The 15,087-nt window shown below is 41.4% G+C and overlaps 1 protein-coding gene across 18 annotated transcripts in view; it reads right to left on the bottom strand.

Annotated features, from left to right (window-relative positions):
* ANK3 (ankyrin 3) overlaps window positions 1–15,087 on the bottom strand; it is a 657,955-nt gene that overhangs the window by 120,598 nt on the left and 522,270 nt on the right. For all 18 annotated transcript variants that reach the window (XM_034662548.1, XM_034662550.1, XM_034662547.1 and 15 more), the window contains 4 exons: window positions 12,273–12,371; window positions 4,201–4,299; window positions 4,010–4,108; window positions 3,385–3,480 (listed from right to left, as the gene is read on the bottom strand). In XM_034662548.1, the coding sequence (XP_034518439.1) occupies window positions 3,385–3,480; window positions 4,010–4,108; window positions 4,201–4,299; window positions 12,273–12,371 (393 nt within the window). The remainder of the gene's footprint in view (window positions 1–3,384; window positions 3,481–4,009; window positions 4,109–4,200; window positions 4,300–12,272; window positions 12,372–15,087) is intronic.

Below are 15,087 nucleotides of genomic sequence, written 5' to 3' on the forward strand. Positions count from 1 at the left end.
GCTTGAGAGACTGAGCCACCCAGGCACCCGAGCTTCACAGTTTAGAAGTGAACTGGTTAGGTATTTTGTAGACTATCCCTCAATTGGGATTTGTCTCATGTTCTTCTCATGATTAGACTGGGTTCCATGTTTTGGGGAAGAAGACCACAGAGGTAAAGTGCTATTTTCATCACATAGTATCAAGGGTCCATAGTATCAACAGGATTTAACAGTGTTGATGTTGCCCTTGGACACCTGGCTGAGGCAGTTTTGTCAGGTTTCCCTACCGTAAAGTTATTCTATTTCCCCCCATGTCCCTTTCCATACTGTTTCCTTTGTAGGGAAGTCACTATACTCAGCCCACGCTTAAGCTGTGCAGAGTTACATTCTATCCTTGAGGGTGAAGTACTTTCATAAATTGTTTGGAATTTTTTGCCTGATTTGCCTCTTCTTCCCTATGTATTCAGTCATTTATCTACATCAATATGGATCACAGAAATTTATTTTATACTTTGCACTATACTCCAATTCATTCTTTCTTTCTATCTATCTATCTATCTATCTATCTATCTATCTATCTATCTATCTATCTATCTATAACTGTTCCAGCTTTGGCCACTGGGGACTCTTTCAGTTGACTCCTGTGTGCTTTTGACACAGCCCCATAACTGTGTGTATGTGTGTTGAGTTACTTACTTTAGGGGGAGACACTTCCTTACTTTTTGGCACTACAAGATGTTCCAGGATCATCTTGCATATCTCCTCCCCCAGATCTAGATTCAGCTATTTCTCGAAGAAGCCCTGATTCTCTTTATTACAGAACAGTATTAGAGATCGGTGTCTGAGAGATAGATGTCCTCTGTTCTTTGCTAACGAGGGAACTATTTTAAACAATGCAATTTAAATGCTTAATTCATCTTTTGAACGTCAGCTTCTGGTTCCTCAGTTTTCTACTCTGCTATGATTGTAATGTCACCAACTCAAGCATCTTTCTCAGAATTGCCATGTCCTACGTTGTACTCATGTAGGTTTTTTGAAAAACTGATGTCTGCTTATGGAGTCAGTGGCTGCTGGGGCCCCAGGAAGGGGCCGTGCGGAGGCCCACGCGCCACGGGGCTGCACTCTGGTTAGTGCGCTCAAGTCACAGACCCCACCCTGAACTCTGCCAGCCTTCATCTGTGCCGGGTGACATGTGACTGCTGGAGCAGACTGACACTGCGGCATCTCAGCTTGAAGTGAAGTCTCCAGCACCACAATGTTGGACTAAGTCTTAGGGGCTTCAGTGGACTCTTTCCTAACCTATGTGAGCACTTCGTTTGGTGGAAGCTTTACTTACTTCATTAGGCAAATCAGATCTTTCCTGTTAGCATGAGTCCTATCTTCTCTTGCAGAAATTACCAGCCAACTCAGCGGATGACACTGAGGGATATGGCCTGACTCTCGTATACATTGTGTCTTTCACCTGGAACCAGAGCCTTGAAACCCTTCTCAGGCTGTAACTTTACTTCCTCTGTCTTTAACTTTATTTTTCCTCAAGTTTTGTTTTTTGTTTTTTAAAATATTTTATTTTAAAGAATCTCTACATCCCACGTGGGGTTTGGCCCCATAACCCCAAGGTCAAGAGTCTTACACTCTACAAACTGAGCCAGCCAGGAGCCCCTCCTCAAGCATTTTTGATATTCAAGAAACATTCTGAACTTTCCCAATGTGTGAGAAAGTCATTTACATTCAATAAGCAAGATTTATATTTTGAACATATATAGGTTTCAATTCTCTAACACTGAAAAAGTAGTTTTATATATTTATTGTAGTGATTTCAAATCTTTTACAGTATTTTGACGCTTGACCATTCTTTAATACCTTGTCCTTCTCCTTCTTTTTTTCTCACTCTGGAGAAAGCCACATGGAATATCTATAAGATTAAGGTTAATAAACATAATTTGTTTAAACTCTTTTCTTAAGAATTTAGTAACAGGTATTAAAATCATGAAATACTCAATATACTACACATATAAAAGCAATGTGTAGTAATTTATCTCTATACAAACTATACCTCTAAGTTAGAAACATGCCCTGGTTGATAACCATTGCCCTAGCCCATTAAAGCTACTGCTTTCTTTTTTGCAAATTGCATAATTTCTCCCTTGCAATCAACAGGCTTATTTTATTTTATTTTATTTTATTTTATTATTTTATTTTATTTTATTTTTTTAGCTTTTAAAGCCTGTACATCACCAAATAACTCATCCAGTAGGTTGCTACAGAGTCCCTCAACCCATTTTTTTTAAAGAAGAATGTCTTTGACTTTGACTTTTTTTTTTTTTTAAGATTTTATTTATTTAATTGACAGAGAGAGAGAGAGAGAGGGAGAGAGGGAACACAAGCAGGGGAAATGGAGAGGGAGAAGCAGGCTTCCCACTGATGTGGAGCCCAATCCCAGGACCCTGAGATCATGACCCGAGCCGAAGGCAGTCACTTAACGACTGAGCCACCCAGGTGCCCCAACCCATTTTCTTTATATGAAGCAGTGTATATAAGAACTGTCTGCAGATGCTAACTAAGCCTCCCTTCACATCGGAAGGTGGTGGATGAGAAAAGGAGGCAGAGCTGATAATTCCCAGTGTCCCAGAGTCCTAAATCTACATGGTACGAAGGCAATCTCAGGCATGTGTGTTGAGTCATGGAGTCAGGAATAACTCCAATAAGCCTCTTATATGGTGCAATATCTGCTCTTGATTCCACAGTTACCAAATCCTGATGCAGTTCAAAGGCTCCAGATGGTGCTAATAAGAAATGACGTATCCTAGAGGCTGCAGCTTGTAAAAATGTATCTGACGCCAGTAAGGCCTCCTGGTAAAGATTTATTTATAATTTTAACAAAACATCCTATTGTTTTTCCTATGAAAACTCCAATAGCTGAACGAAAGAGCAGTGAGAGTGGTGGCAAAATCAATTTTGATCCTCTCTCTAATGTTTTATTTTAACACTGTAAAAAATGCATTTGTAGTAATGACAACAACGTATCCACTATCATGTGTGAGTTATAACATTTCAAAGAACCAACTTACTCACATTACCAAAGGTGGATATTAAAATATTTCTGCCTTCATTTCATTAAAAATGTTTTTATATCAAAACAAACAAATACATGCGTTTAGCTTTCTATCGAACATAGCACCCTATAGCAACGAATGCAACTTTTAGAAAGGTATTTTTCGTGTTTAGTTTCTCAATATCAGAAATGAGAGCTGCTATGCTGGCCGCCAACAACGAGGTGACAGCATTTGGAAGCATGGCGCTTAGTCTGTAAATGGGGTAAAGTTGGTTCATCTCCCAAAAGCCCCAGAAAACCGACAGCGTGAGAGCTGGCTCTCAGGGTGACGAGGTCCGGCGTCTGCTACTTACAGTCGTGGTCATGGTTTCCTCAGTCACCACCTTCAGGGTGTCCACCACTGAGATATAGCCAAGCCTCCGGGCAATGGCTAGGGCAGTGTTCCCATTCTGCAAGAGGGAAACGAGGACAAGGAATTAAGAAGTCATTCCCCGTGTCTCAGTGTGTGTTTCCACATGGTTCGCCCATACTAAACGGAAGGTGAGTGTCTCATTGGTCCCACCCACTGCCATACACAAAACACTATTTCATCAGAGATGCACCTTGCACAAAACCCACCAAACCTGTTCCCACTCACACAGCAGAGACTTGGCTGCTACACATGGAACCCAAGAGGCTTTTTAGCATTCTAAGTCATCAAAGAAACACACATGCTTTTCTTTTTATATTTATATTACTAGGTGGTAATGGATTTGTAGTTTTTAAGTGTGGAATACTAATCACATCTCTCTCTCTGGACGACTCACAATATAGATACTATCCTTTGGCCTGAATTCTACAGAACATTCCGTTTACACCTATTAATGAAAGTAAAACAGCGACATTGGTGCACAATGAAAACTGTAAGAAGATTCCAGCATCCAGGTTTATCCCCTCCCTCATCCCTTAGCCTCCCTCTTCCCTTCCCTTCACACTTACCACAGTGAGTTCATTGGGGGAAGCATTGTTCTGAAGCAAGACATTTATTATATGCGTGTGCCCCTGCTGGGCTGCTTGATGTAACGGTGTATACCCATTCTGCAGAAGCAAGATGGAAGAAATTACTCTTAACTTCCTTGGACACAAAATTAATGACTTTGGTGGTGGATACAAAGGGGAAGAAACTTTACCTTTGTTTTGGCATTAACTTTTGCAGAATGCTGGAGCAGGAAATTAACAATCTTGATGTTTCCATAGTGGCAGCCCACATGTAAAGGTGTGTATCCCATCTGTAATTACATTTTTCGGAAAAGAAACCTCGTAAGTATACTTTCAGTAACAGCTGTACTAAACAGAAGCAAAAGTATTATTTAACCTGTCTTTTGGACTGGCATAAGTAGTTTTTTTCCCCTACATATATGCCCTCGATATTTCTCAGAGCTCATGTTAGATATAAGAAATAATATGTTACATGTAAGTAGTTATTGAACTTCCCAACGTGCTTTCTCTTGCATCAGCTCATTTTATTCTCACACCAACTTTTCAAGACAGGAAACAAACATGGCACAGTCAATAGCCTGGACAGAGCGATTCAGTAGCTTCTGGTCGAGGGACAGGAAGAACGTTGTGTGGACAGATGTGGGCTAGGATTTATTGAACACTCTACTCTCTAAAAGCATAAGATGGAGGTAGAAAAAACCATGAAGTGGCTAAATGATAATGCCAGGTAATAGATGATTATCAGAGCGCACGACAGAGATAGGAAGTCAGCAATACTATAGCGAAAGAGGCTGGTGGGAGTTCAGGAGGTCTGAGAAGTGTGAACTTGACCCAGGTATATATGCTGGAGTTAGTCTCCTGCTTACCTAGCTAGGGTCCCATAATTTGAAAACTGATTCAGACAAAGCAGTAAGTTGCTTCCCAAGTTAATATCCACTGGTCCCTGAGGAACTACAAGTTGTATCTATTAAAAGATATATCTTACGTATATATATTTATATATGTATGTGTGTAATTATTTTTTAAAATAAGGATATTCCAGATACTTTTCTAGATGGCCCCACTGCAGCAGCCACCACCAGGCGATTTCAGCAGCTGCAATTAATTTCTGTGCATGAGGACACTAGCAGCACCAGACTGACAAAGGGAGAGGACTGAGTTTTAAAAACATTTCTCAGTGTGCCTGGTGGGGGGGGGGTGGAATCCATGTTTTCAAGGGTCTGTATCTCATATGTTATGCACTATTATATCTTTATGGTGACTCTATGCTATGGACAGAATGTTTGTATCCCCCCAAATTCACATGCTGAAACCCCAATCCCCAGTGTGATGGTATTTGGAGATGGGTCTTTGGGAGGTAATTAGGTCATAGGTAATTAGGTGGAACCCTCATGAATGGGATTAGTGCCCTTATAGGAAGAGACAGGAGACAGCTTGCCTCTTCTCTGCCCTCTGCCATGTGAAGATAGAACAAGAAGGTACAAGATAGCCACCTGCAAACCAGCAAGAGGTCCCTCACCAGACAAGGGATCTGGGGGCACTTAGGACGTCCCAACCTTCAGAACGGTGAGAAATGACGGTGTGTCCACTCTCTGGTGTTCTTGTCATAGCAGCCCAAACTGACTAAGACGTGCCAGCAAATGGGTATGTCCGAATTTGAAAAGGGCATGCCCAGACCACAGCTGATTGTGGAAGGTGAAAACATCTCACCAGGACGTGCAGCCCTAAAGAGCTTTACTCTGGTCAGATTCCGTTCCACAGACCGATCTGGTCAGTGCTGCCCAGACTCCCAGTGCTGGTGCGCGCCAGGAGCGCGTGCGTGAGTCTCATCTCCAGCTCCCGCAGCTGCTCCAGCTCGACGCGGATCCTGTCAAGGGAGCCAGAACTGACTTGCCTCACTTTGCAGGCTTCTTTCTCCATACTAAGGAACTCAGGACATCGCATTAGGAATCAGAATGCTGCTTGGTGGGGCAGGCATGAAAATAATTTTCCCTAGTCAGTTCTCAGTACAATTAGCTTAACTGAAGTAACATTATTCCCAACTTTTGTGGTACAGGAATGATCCCAAGCTAAAAACGTACAGAAAATATTTTTAAAATCTAAATATTAAGAAACTTTTCAGGTTTTCAGGGGGTGCCTGGGTGGCTCAGTCAGTTAAGTCTGCCTTCGGTGCAGGTCATGATCTCGGGCTCCTGGGATCAAGTCCTGCATGGGGCTCCCTGTCCAGCAGGGAGTCTGCTTCTCCTTCTGCCCCTCCCTCTGCTTATGTTACCGCTCTCTCTGTCAAATAAATAAAATCTTTCAAAAAATAAAAATAAAAATTTTAAAAAAGACACTTTCCAGCTTTTTGGTCAGTGTGCCTGAGCAACGATGCAAGTTTCCAAAGGCTGTTGTGCTACGTGTACTAATTAGATTTTTTTAAAGAAATTGAATTATGTTACGAATCTTAATGTCCAGTTTCTACTCATCCTCATAGCTTTCCATCCATTCCTAGTAAAACCCTAAGTCATTATAATGGGCTATTAGGACCTGTCTGATATGGTCCCTTCTCCATACCCTCCATGTATTAAATCTCTGAGCTCATTCCGACTAACCTTTTCCTTGTTTGTTGTACTCGAGGACACTGATCTTCTTGCTGTTCCACAAGCATTAAAGTATATTATTAAAAAATACATGTGCATGGCCAAGACGATTTAGTTGGCATTTAGAGAAACCAAACTGGGTCTCTTCCATTCATCGAGGGCCAGAAAATTCCCACATTAAATGGCACCTTGCACAAATATGTTCAGAGAGATGTGATTTGAGAAATTCTTTCCAACTAGCAGCAATCGATTTTGGAAAGACCAACTATTCTTTCTGGAATGGCTAAGAAATAATCACAGTTCAGCTAACTGAGCAGTCTCTGCCTCTTTTCCCACTGTTGCCTACTTAGACCATCATTACGAGTGGGAGCTGTCCTCTCCTTTAGGCAATACTGAAAGGTTGTACTTGGGAAGGAAGAGCTAACAGGTGCAGGTGCAGTATTCAGGCTAGTGTTTCTGATCTGGGGTGCCACAGGACCATATCTTATTGGGTCACAGTCAGGTGCATCCCCACACAACATGGTTTGAGAGAGAGGGAGTAGGAAATCCACACTTACTCCCCACCTCTTAAAATCTGTGGTTTTCTAGGAGTCCATCCTTGGCTTTCCTTGCACTTAGCATAGACTTCCTCAGTGAACACACCCACTCACAGCTATGACTACTCCCTGATTTTATTTATTTCAGGTAAAATTTTTTAAAAAATTTTTTTATGTGTTGATGCTATTGTTTTAAAGAACATCTTTCTATTGTCACATGTTATATGAAATAGTACTTGAAAATATGGCAGGTAAAGATCCATGGAAGACTGTAAGATAGCCTCACAAATAGTTTTTCAAAATTTTAGTTCAGTGTAACTAATTGAAATTGAAATAGAAAAGTGCATTTCACAACAGACAGGAATTTTTCCTTTAGAAAATAAACTCTCTGAAAATAAACTCCCAGTATTTAATTTCTTGAAGGTAGTACAGTTGAAAGTCTCAACACACTAAAAGGAAAAAAAAAGTTAACATTTTCTTCCATGGCTTTTTGCTTTACTTTTTACCTCCAAAATCAGTATGGGAATGAACAGGGGAAGAAAAACAAGCAAAATATCTCAGGTATTATAGAAGAGTCAAAGCAAACGAATGAGTATTTTCAAAATGGTAGGAGAAAAATTAAGTAAATCGCCATCTCTATCTCTAGCGTAGCCTATCCCACTTCTGATGCATCTTATAAATTTCACCTCTTCTCTCTCTCCTGGCACCTTCTTCTCAACCGACAAATACATTTACATATTTCCAATCTTAGAAACAAAAACACCTCTTCCAAATATTTGTCTCTTTTCTAGGTCTAGATCCTTCCAAAGCTAAGCTTCTTGAAAGAAGTGATCTTCACTCACTCTTCCCTCCCCACCACTTGCCCCCCCATATTCCAGGGACCTGCTTTCTGATCACCTATGTGCCAACCCAGTGATGTGCCTTCATGCTTCTCTAGCCTGATGCACCCTTCTGGACGGTCGCTCATGACTTGGCGTCCATGTCATATTCTTTCCTGATCACCTTTGTTAGGCCTGATTCTACCTCCTTCAGCCGCTGTAAAATACCATTGATCCCAGGAGTTTGGGCTTTAATTTCCTCCACACTGTTTCTCAATGATCATATCTTCATTCCCAACTTCAATTAATACATCTATTCTGACGACTTACAAACTGGGATCCTTACTTCCACCCTATACCCCGGAGCCAAAACTTTAGTTATTTACTGGATTTTCCCACCTAGACAGTACCTAAATCATCTAATATACAACACGACCAATAGCGAACTCCTGGGCTTCTTCCCCAGCTAGCTCCTCCCCTTTTTTTCCAGTCTCCTTGAATGGTACCCGTGATCACCCAGTCATAGGGCTCACATCCTTAGATTCATCCTGAATTTCTCACTTTTCCTCGTGTCTTATTGCTCATAGGGCTTTTTTTTTTTTTTTAAGATTTTATTTATTTATTTGACAAAGATAGAGACAGCCAGCGAGAGAGGGAACACACGCAGGGGGAGAGGGAGAGGAAGAAGCAGACTCATAGCGGAGGAGCCTGATGTGGGGGCTCGATCCCATAACGCCAGGATCACGCCCTGAGCCGAAGGCAGACGTTTAACCACTGTGCCACCCAGGCGCCCCTCGTAGTGCTTTAAGTATTTCTCCAATTTCTCTCTTGCTCATCAATTTTCCATCTGCCCTAAGTGAAGGCATTCTTTATTCTCCATCTGGACCTTGGGAGTAGCCTTCCAAACTCCTTTGACCAACTTGGTCTCTGCATGGTCTCCTGGGATCTTTCTAAACTGGACGTCTGATCTTAGCACTATTCTGTTTAAAACCTTCCAAGGTTTTGCAGTGCAAACAGGATAAAAAGCTGAACTGGCTCAGCCTGGCACATTAAGGCCCTCTGAAATCTTAATTTTCTAGCAGCACCTTGGAACATGCCCCCTATTTTTTTTCTCTTGTTTCTGTGATACTGAACCAGTTATAGCTCACTTCTACACTCCCCACCTTTACAGAATTCAGTTAATGCCAATACTTCTAAAATTATTTATTTACATATGGGGTCAAAGTCAGGCTTTGTACTGATTAGCTACGTGACCTTGTACAACTAACGACTTTCTGTGCCTCAGTTTCCTCATCTGTAAAATAGGGATACTAATTTCACCCACCTTCTAGGGTAGTTGTAAGGATTAAACCAATTAACAAACGTAAAAGACTTAATACCTGACAGAAGATGGATAATACACTTTGCTATTATTATATTATTTTATTATTTTTATCGTCACATATCTTCCTTTCTAGACGATAGATACTATGAGGGCAAGGAATATATCACCCTGGTAAGAATTTGGCAAGTAGTAGGAGCTCTAAAAATGAACGTGAAATGAGCATCAATAAAATTTTTTTCATTATTTTACACATATTTAAAGAAATATAATTTAACTATTAATTTGCTAATCAGTACCACTGAGAATTGGTGTATTCTAGGTGGCCTAAATAAAATGCTTCAGGAGATTATCCTTTTAAAAAGCAAAAGGAGTGGCTTTATTTCAGCTGAATCACACTGAATATTAAACCCTGTGGCCCACAGCACAATTTAGTCTGAACTGATTCAGTGAACTTCAAAAATACAGAGTTGGAGGTGTAGAAGGTCAGCAAGCCAGTGGGGAAGGCTGTGAAAGCTGTTACCAGGATTTTCCAGTCTTTTCCCCACAACAGAAAAGAGCTCTCAATGTTTTCATGATTACTCTGCTTAAATTTAAGCCAATAAATTGGATGGTACCATACTTTACACCTGTAGGCTGCCCAGGGATGTCATATTCACCAGGAAGAATCTGGAAGTTCACAGAATATAATAAATTCCTTATTCACAAGATTAGAAAGCAAGTCGCAACAACCTATCTCTTGCCCTTCGGCTCTTCTCAGCTAGGGGACAATTGCAGCCTCAGTTTTCTGGGTGCTATGATCTTTGCTGAGATGAAAAAGAAAGGGAAGATAATTTGTGAGACAGAGAGGTGCTTTCCGAAGAGCATCACTTACAAAGGGCAGGAAAGGGAACATACTTCAAAGTATTACACCAAGGGCAAAAATGATTACTGACCATGACCTGAGTTGGGCTGAGTTAGGAGGAAACCCTGGTAGAGGCCCGAGACTCTTAAGCCCAGGGGCCACGTACGCAAGAAGGCTCACAGGACCGTGTCCTGCCTCCCAACATCCACTGGAGAATCAGTGCCACACTTCCCAATTGAACAGCAGTGTATGCCTCGGGGCGGGGGAGGGCAGGGGCAAAAACGTACCGAGAAACTTAACCCTGTTGGGACTCCTAGGATTTTTAATCTGTCAAAGGAGAGGTAACCAAAAAAAGTGTTTAAGTCTATGTTTGTGTATGAAATGAAACAAAACAAAGATGAATATATTTATCATTAATACAATAAGGAATATAAGCTAAATTCAGTCTGATTCCTTTTTTTTTTTTTTTTTTTTTTTTTTTGAGAAAGAGAGAGAGAGAAGGAGCAAGGGGCCGGGAGAGAAAGGGAGAGAGAGAATCTTAAGCAGGCTCTAGCACGGAGCCTGATGCGGGGCTCGATCCCACAACCCTGAGATCATGATCTGAGCCAAAATCAAGACGCAGACGCTCAACTAACTGAGCCACCCAGATGCCCCCAGTCTGATTCTTTTTTCAGAATTAAAAATGCTTTTATTTTCAAAATGGCAAGCCACAAGAAAGCACTCAGCTGCTGCTGGTGCCCTTACTGTTACACACTGAGCTACCTGGGGAAGCACTCAAGGCTAAGGACAGAGAGATTTTTTTAGAATGGGAGGGAAACAGACTGAGGGGACTGTTGAGCAATTGGCTATGGAATGAGGCCATGGAGACTGCAAGGGCACAGAAATTCCAGAAAGGGAAGTGGGGGGAGTTTAGCTCCCCCAGTTCCACCTGGGGCTGTCCTGGCCAGGGACCGTGAAACTTGCTTTACTGTTTTAACACAGAGTTGGAAACACAGACAGGATCTTGCCCGGTCATATCTTTCAGGCAGCTTCTTTTTACTAGAACACAGTATGGGTGGAGCAGCCACAGAGAGCAGAACAATGTCCAAAGGGTGCCGTCTACTCGGGCTGTTCCCTGTGCTTATCTGGTAAACGCAGTCTGATTCTGATGTCCCAATACCTTCTTAACTTGGAGAATTCCTGGTGACACTTCTGTATTTGTTAATATCTTCAGTATCAGTACACCCCAGAATCGCTCTATAGTATACACAAGATGTTTGTATTCACCAGATTTGATAAGCATTCATTTTTGTGTCAAAAATACGACACATAAAAAGAAACAAGAGTTCTATTTTAGAGTAGATAAAACAAGTTCGCTACGAAGCGGTAACAACATTCAGTGCTGAAAGAAAATGCTCAGAGCAATGAGATTAATTCGAAGTCCTACCTCTGATGAGAACAAACAGCCATTTTTCTTATCTGAGTTTGAAATTGTGGCATTATAGGATATTAACCAGAATTTTTTTTTTCTTTTTGAAGACAGCTATTTGAGAGAGAGATACTAGCAACCACACATGCCATTAGGAATTTAGCAAGTGAATCATAATTGAATAAGGGGCGCCTGGGTGGCTCAGTCGTTAGGCGTCTGCCTTCGGCTCAGGGCGTGATCCTGGAGTTCTGGGATCCAGCCCCACATCAGGCTCTTCCGCTAGGAGCCTGCTTCTTCCTCTCCCACTCCCCCTGCTTGTGTTCCCTCTCTCTGGCTGTTCAACTAAATAAATAAAATCTTTAAAAAAAAATAATTGAATAAAACTTACCTAATCCTTTTTCAGAGACTATGTCTGAACAAAGTTAGAGGCCACAAATTACTGATATATTTTTCTGTACGCATCAAGTCAGTCACAAAAGCTAAGAAAGGAAGGACAGACCTTTTGTAACAAGGGTCAGTAGTGCTAGCGCGGGTGGGATCTACAGGCAGCTGGAGAAAGTGCCTAGGCCACTAAGACAAACGCATCTGGGACACTGTCACCAGAGACTCTGGTGTCCCTTGCACAGATACATGCTTGAAATACTATGTATCAGAGATGTGATGGAAAATTTGTCCCCTCCCCCCTCACATTGTTTTTGTTTCCATACAGAAGTCACTAAATGACACTTTATATGGACACACGCTTTTTGCATACCTTTGTCTGGGCATCCACATTCGCCCCTTGGTTTACGAGGACTTCGGCCACATTCACTCTGTCTTCTTGAGCAGCCAAGTGGAGCGGGGTCAGGCCACTCTGTGGAAGATTCAAAGTACAGTCATCTTAGAGAAGGGAGTGTAGCACACGCAGGCGTGTTCGAGCAACAACGTATGAATTCTAGGAGAGGAAGCCTAGAATTCGTATGTTAAAAAAATCTGTAGGATAAGCTTACATATTAGCACCATGGCAACACTGTTACCTTCAGGCTTCATGCAAAATCTCCAACACACTCAGAAGTGGAGGGGATGGCCTGAACCTCGGGTCCTCATCACAGACTCGGCAATTATCAAGGTTTTCCTATATTTGCTTCATCCAGCCCTACTTCCTGTTCATTCTTTTCTTTGTGGAAGCATTTTAAGGCAAATCCCAGACATTATATCATTTTCCTACTACACACTTCAGTGCTCATTCTTTAAAACTAGGGTCTTTTTAAAAAATGATATAAAATGATATAATGTCTGGGATTTGCCTTAAAATACTTCCACAAAGAAAAAAAATATTTTAAATGAAGAAACAAATGAAAAGCAGAATCAGGCCTGTAAATACAGAAAACCAACTGGTGGTTGCCAGAAGGAAGGGAGATGGAGGGACGGGCAACATGGTTGGCGGGGCGGGGGGGGAGGTACAGGCTTCCAGTCACGGGATGAATAAATCACGGGAATAGAGTCGATGACATTGTCATAGTGATGTGATGGGACAGAGATGGCAGCTACACTTGTAGTGAACACAGCATAATGGATAAACTTGTCAAATTACAAAGTTGCACACCTGAAACCAACGTAACATCGTATATCAACTATACTCAAAAAATAAGTAAGTAAATAAATATTTACCAAACCCTCCCAGAGACTTTTTGCAAAATTATGCAGGAATTTCAACACATTACCATTGGCACTGGCATTAGCAGAAATTATTAAAAGAAAAATTCATTATAAATTGAATATGATGATAATATATTAATATTAGTTATAAATGAAATATGATGATTAATATATGATGATAATATTTTCTCCATCAAATATTAATACCCAAGGCTGATAAATATGTTCTGTATTTGTTTCTGGGTAGGAAAGATGGCCCTGGAAAATGCAAAATGAACACTATAGTGAGAATTTCCTGGTCATTTAGATGGTGTATGTGTTTAATGAGACTGAATATTTGAAACTGAGTTGACCACAGAATATGTGGGCCACCTTGTTCTTCCAATGGCCAAGAGTAAATCACCAAGACTGTACTCTGGCTTCAAAATCCTCTGTAGCTATTAAAGTATCTTTTCATGAATAATATTTAAGAGAAAGTAACTTGGTGTTAGTGCTTTCAGATAGTCTTCTTTCCCCTAACGTGAGCACAGAAGTTAATCTCCGAGTCCTGGAGGCCTTCATCTCTTCCTCAGGCAGCTGTGCAATGAGAACCTCAGCTGTCCCATTTGTCAGAGGAGTGGAAGGAATCAGAAGCAGCAGCAACAGCAGCAAGGGCACAGAGCCCTCGAGATGCTGAACATTATTTATTCAGGCGTTGCCATTCCATGAAACAGATTATAGGACTCAGGAAGAGTCATTTGCTCTTGACTTTTTAATAATGTTTATAGGGTTTGGGAGGAAGACCACTCAAACTGAAAAAAGAGGAAATATGGAAAGGAGGGCTGATAAATTCGATCGAAATCCAAGAAAAATAAACTGGGGCCAAAACTGGCATCACCCAAACACTGACATAATCTGAGAATACCGTCCCCTGTTCTACTTTATTGATTTGTTTTTATTTTGCTTCCAGTTAGTTAGCATACAGTGTTCTGTTAGTTTCAGGTGCACAAGGCAGTGATTCAGCCCTTCCATGCATCCGCTGGTGTTCATCATGACAAGTGCGTTCAACCCCCAGCCCCTATCTCCCCTGTCCCTCCGCCCCGTCCATGCTCTACTTTAGAGGAAACAAATATTTTTAGCCATATTTCATGAAAGTGTCATGGTCACCTATTCTAAGTGAAAGACTTTTCAAGACTTCTGAAGATTCCTTACTGAGTGGTTCTCAGCAAAGTTTGGGGAATGTCTTCTGGCACGTGTGCTACTCTCTCGAGTTTCCCGGTCTATGTTCACGCTGCCCCCATGGCTTCCCCACTCTACCTGTGGCCGGGAGTCACTCGCAGCTCTCTTGGGCTTCTCTCTCCCTCCTTGTCTCTCGAAGGGCTCATTGTTACATTTACGTGCACACCTTCTATGTGCACACCTCTATTAAGAGCATCATAACCCTGTACCGAAATTCTGTTTTCTTGTCTGTTTTCCTCAAGCCACTGTGAGCTTGTTGAGGCAAATGTTGTATCTTTAATCTTTACATAACCAGTGTCTAGCACCCAGAACTTAATCAGCTACTGAATGATTAAATCAGAAGAAAAAGCAAACACCTTTAGGTAAAATAGTATAAATAAAGAAAAACTTATGTTTATGTTCATGATTTTCATTAAAAAGATTTTTAAAAAATAGTGTGATGCTTAAAACAGCCCCATCTGGGGCGCCTGGGTGGCTCAGTCATTAAGCGTCTGCCTTTGGCTCAGGGCGTGATCCCAGCATTCTGGGATCGAGCCCCATATCAGGCTCCTCTGCTGGAGGCCTGCTTCTTCCTCTGCCACTCCCCCTGCTTGTGTTCTCTCTCTCTCTGGCTGTCTCTCTCTCTGTCAAATAAATAAATAAAATATTTTAAAAAATAAAATAAAACAGCCCCATTTGACTTCAGAAGTTACCTGTTAATCTTTTATAAGGTT

This window comes from Ailuropoda melanoleuca, chromosome 6, assembly GCF_002007445.2.
Source record: "Ailuropoda melanoleuca isolate Jingjing chromosome 6, ASM200744v2, whole genome shotgun sequence".
NCBI lineage: Eukaryota > Metazoa > Chordata > Mammalia > Carnivora > Ursidae > Ailuropoda > Ailuropoda melanoleuca.